Source organism: Gekko japonicus, unplaced genomic scaffold, assembly GCF_001447785.1.
Source record: "Gekko japonicus isolate JY-2015 unplaced genomic scaffold, Gekko_japonicus_V1.1 scaffold597, whole genome shotgun sequence".
Taxonomy (NCBI): Eukaryota; Metazoa; Chordata; class Lepidosauria; order Squamata; family Gekkonidae; genus Gekko; species Gekko japonicus.
Window position 1 is genome coordinate 947,646 of NW_015172023.1, and position 3,580 is coordinate 951,225.

General features: G+C 40.0%; 1 protein-coding gene across 1 annotated transcript in view; it reads right to left on the reverse strand.

The window, feature by feature from the left end:
• The window catches only part of BRINP3 (bone morphogenetic protein/retinoic acid inducible neural-specific 3), a 102,495-nt gene extending 99,285 nt beyond the window's left edge, over positions 1-3,210 (reverse strand). The window contains exons 1-2 of the mRNA XM_015420521.1: positions 3,187-3,210; positions 2,809-2,914 (exon numbers count right to left, since the gene is read on the reverse strand). Coding sequence (XP_015276007.1) covers positions 2,809-2,914; positions 3,187-3,210 — 130 coding nt within the window. The remainder of the gene's footprint in view (positions 1-2,808; positions 2,915-3,186) is intronic.
• Positions 3,211-3,580: the final 370 nt, after the last annotated feature.

Below are 3,580 nucleotides of genomic sequence, written 5' to 3' on the forward strand. Positions count from 1 at the left end.
AGACAACTTGCAGACTCCGTTTAATCCTGCAAATACTTCAGCATCTCAGGGAGCATCATTAAGAGATATGCTGCTACTGTCATGGGAACACATTTCATTAAATGATCCCATCAAATATTTCAAGGGCAAGAGCCCAAGTGAACTTTAATATAACCACAACTGACCTTGCATCACTCTTGGCTGGGTTTTGTGTCATTCTCATTCAGCTACTTTGCTTGACTCTTGCTATTTGATTTTTTTTTTAAAATTTGAAACTACAGGCTGGTACTGGTATTCCAGGTTAAAAGCCAATGAGAAGAACTGTGAACTATTCATGTTTATAGAAACTTCACTTCATGTTATTAAAATGTGTAACATTTAGTAATGGTTGACTTATCAACTGGTCAACTGCCAGAAAATGTTCAAGAATAACTTGAGGAAGTTGATCCATGACCATCTATGATCCTCATCCCATGACATCCTCCCCCACCCCCCAGATTTGCTAGCCTTATTGAAACTCCTTAGGCTTCCCTCAAAATTCTTCTCAGGGCTCCTGAGCTGGGAGATCCAAATTTGGCTCAAACTGTGCTTAAAGATGAACTCTTTGACCACCAGGGATGTACTTAAGGATGAACTTCTTGACCACCTTAAGGATGAACTTCTTGACGACCTGGGGATACGTAGAATCGAGTTAGTTTTTTAACAAAATTCTACTATCTTTCCTTGAAATGCTTCAGATGGTTTATCTAACAAGAAACCTGTACACACAACAGCATTGGGTGCAGGAAAAAGATATGTTGCCTCCTTACTAGAGGACACCAAGAAGCAATGATGAAAGGTCCTGCAGCTACTGACTAGATAGCACATCTTTGACATGGCTGCAGGTGATGACACCAGGTGCCAGGTTCTGCTGTCAATTTCATAGCTGTGTGTTGCATGATGCTGCAGCTGTAGCTCCAGCATCTCTGTTACTGCTTCCTGAGGACCACATTTATATATGGAATTCACTACCGGAGGATATAGTGATGGCCACAGGTATAAACAGCCTTAAAGGGGGATTAGATAGATTCATAGAGGTTAGATCTATCAGTGGCTGTGAAGGGGCGACACTTAAGCTCTGAATCCCAGAGACAGGAGGCAGAATCAAGGGAAGGTTTTGGCCTCCTGGCCCTGTTGATGGCCTTCCAAAGGAACTGGTGGGCCACTGTGTGAGACAGGATGCTGGCATAGAAGGGCCACTTTCTGATACAACAGGGCTTTTCTGATGTTCTCCCTGTTACCTATCAAGTGAGCCACTGCTGTAAATTCATTCTGATATAGTGTGTTCTTTCACATCTGTGAAATATGTTGACAAGATTAACACAGATTTTGTCTCAACATTGTAAAGAATCAACTCTAGATGTCTTAACTCTCAGGCAAATGTGTATTTAAAACAAAGAAGCAGGATCTTAGTCCCATCACCATTTTAAAGCCTTTGCCCTGTGATTAGCCAAGTATTTTGGTTTCATATAGCAGCACAACTGACTGAACACAAGCGTGTCCTTAATTTGAAATATATGAATGTACTGTCTACCTCCATAAAAATTCTACTTGCATGCATGCAAACTATAGGAAATTAACATTCTGATGGTGTGACAGATGCAGCAATAATGAAGGTAGACGTTTATATTCCTTTTCAATAGTATCTCATTTCTCAGATATGAAATTTATGCTGATTCAGGCCATCTGTCCATCTAGCTCAAGGTGTCCATTCTGATTAGCAACAGCACTCTAGACTCTCAGGCAAGAAGCTTTTATTCTACTCTTCATTAATGCCAGTTGAACTAGGAGAATTTTTGGAGTTAATTCTGGAACTGAATCATGTGCAGTTCATCACAGTATTCAGTTCTTCCAATTCACTTGTTTCTTCTATGTTACCAACATTCATGTGCCTTTGATAAAACACTGCAAAAAAAGAGGTAACCTTACTGCAGTTGTAAACAAGATTACATAAGGATTCCCATTGTATTGTGTCTTGCTAGCATACACATGTGCTCAAGTATATCGGTAAATGGTACACAAAAAGAATCTTGATACAACTGCACTAATAATTACATCACTTTTTTTGCAATGTTTTATCAATGTGTTCATCAGTTACCCTGAGGCAGGGCCCATTCAAGATATCTCAGCAGCTTGAGCAAGGTAAACCCATTGCCTCTGCTATCTCCTGTTGGCTGGGTCTGAGTTAGTGACAGTGTGAGCCCAGGAAGTGATACTCATTGCCTCCCACACTGATGTTTGCCAGGAGTCAGCTGAGCCCCTGTGGTTCTCATGGAGATGCTGCAAGTGCTTGCTTGGTGGGTGGACAGGAGACCTAGCCCTAGTGGAAAAGATCGATATGAACAGAAGGAAGGGAAAGCGGTAACAAACTGCAACACGTACAAGTGCTTTGTGCAAAGTTTGGAATCAATTTTAAAAACAGGAGTACTTGTAATGCATCAGTTCCACTTTCTAAAGAAGAACGGATCATTTCAAATTCCAGGGAGAAATCTAGATGATGGGAACTTTAGAAGGTTAATATCCCTACAGCAAGCATAATATCTTCACTGGCTCAACCACATAGAAGCTACAGACCTGCTTAGAATGCCAGAGGTTCCCTATACATGAACTTCCCAGCAGAGCAAACAGAAGCTGAATCTCTACTCTCAAGTTTAAGGCAAGATTAGGAAAATTAGACATTTGAATTGACCCTTGAAATGCACCATTCAGACAGATGTTTGCAGAAAATTACAAACACTATAAATGTTTTCCTTCTCCATAAGAAATTTGAACAAAATTCCACCCACGTACCTTGCAACTGAATCTTATTTTCCGGACTCTGTACCAGAACAGAACTGACAGAATCTAGGTTGTCATAGTTACTGCAGCCAAGAGGACCAGTCCGGGTTTCTGTTACCTATTAAGCAAGGGAATGGAAAACCATTTGCTGCATTATATAGAATATGTGGAGTTTTCTGTACAAAAGACCAGGTACAGTGCAGTAGCAGAGCTCATTCTCACAGATAGATACAAGTGACATGGCATTTTCCCTGTGCAGAAATGCAATTTTAGCCAGCTCTGCCAAAGCTAGCAGAGACTTGTTTCTCAGATCTTATGATTGTTTTATGAAGCCGAGCTTAAATATGGCACATGTTTCAACAAGATCTCAGAATTCTTTGAATTTCTCACCTTTGGGGGCTTTCTTTTGGACATTACTCTTTTGGTAATACTTAAAAAACCCTTTAAAATCTAAGCATCCAAAGTAAAACATTTTAAAGTCCCATATAATGGGCAATTTACCCTCACTCTCCCACATAAGTTTTAAAGGTGCTTTTCTTTAGCTAGAACATATCCTCGAATCTTCCAGGTGTATTTCAAAGCAAAAAAATACTTTACCACAATCCAACAATATACATATGAGAAAGGAGGGGGGCTATTGAAGAGGGCATTCATTTTTTACAAAGCAAATTCAAATTAGGATGTGACTCAGAGCCATTATCAACCCCCCATACATACACTCAAATAAGTCTGAGCATAGTTAGTGGGAAAGGTGGCATATAAAGGCTTTAATAATGCATAAATA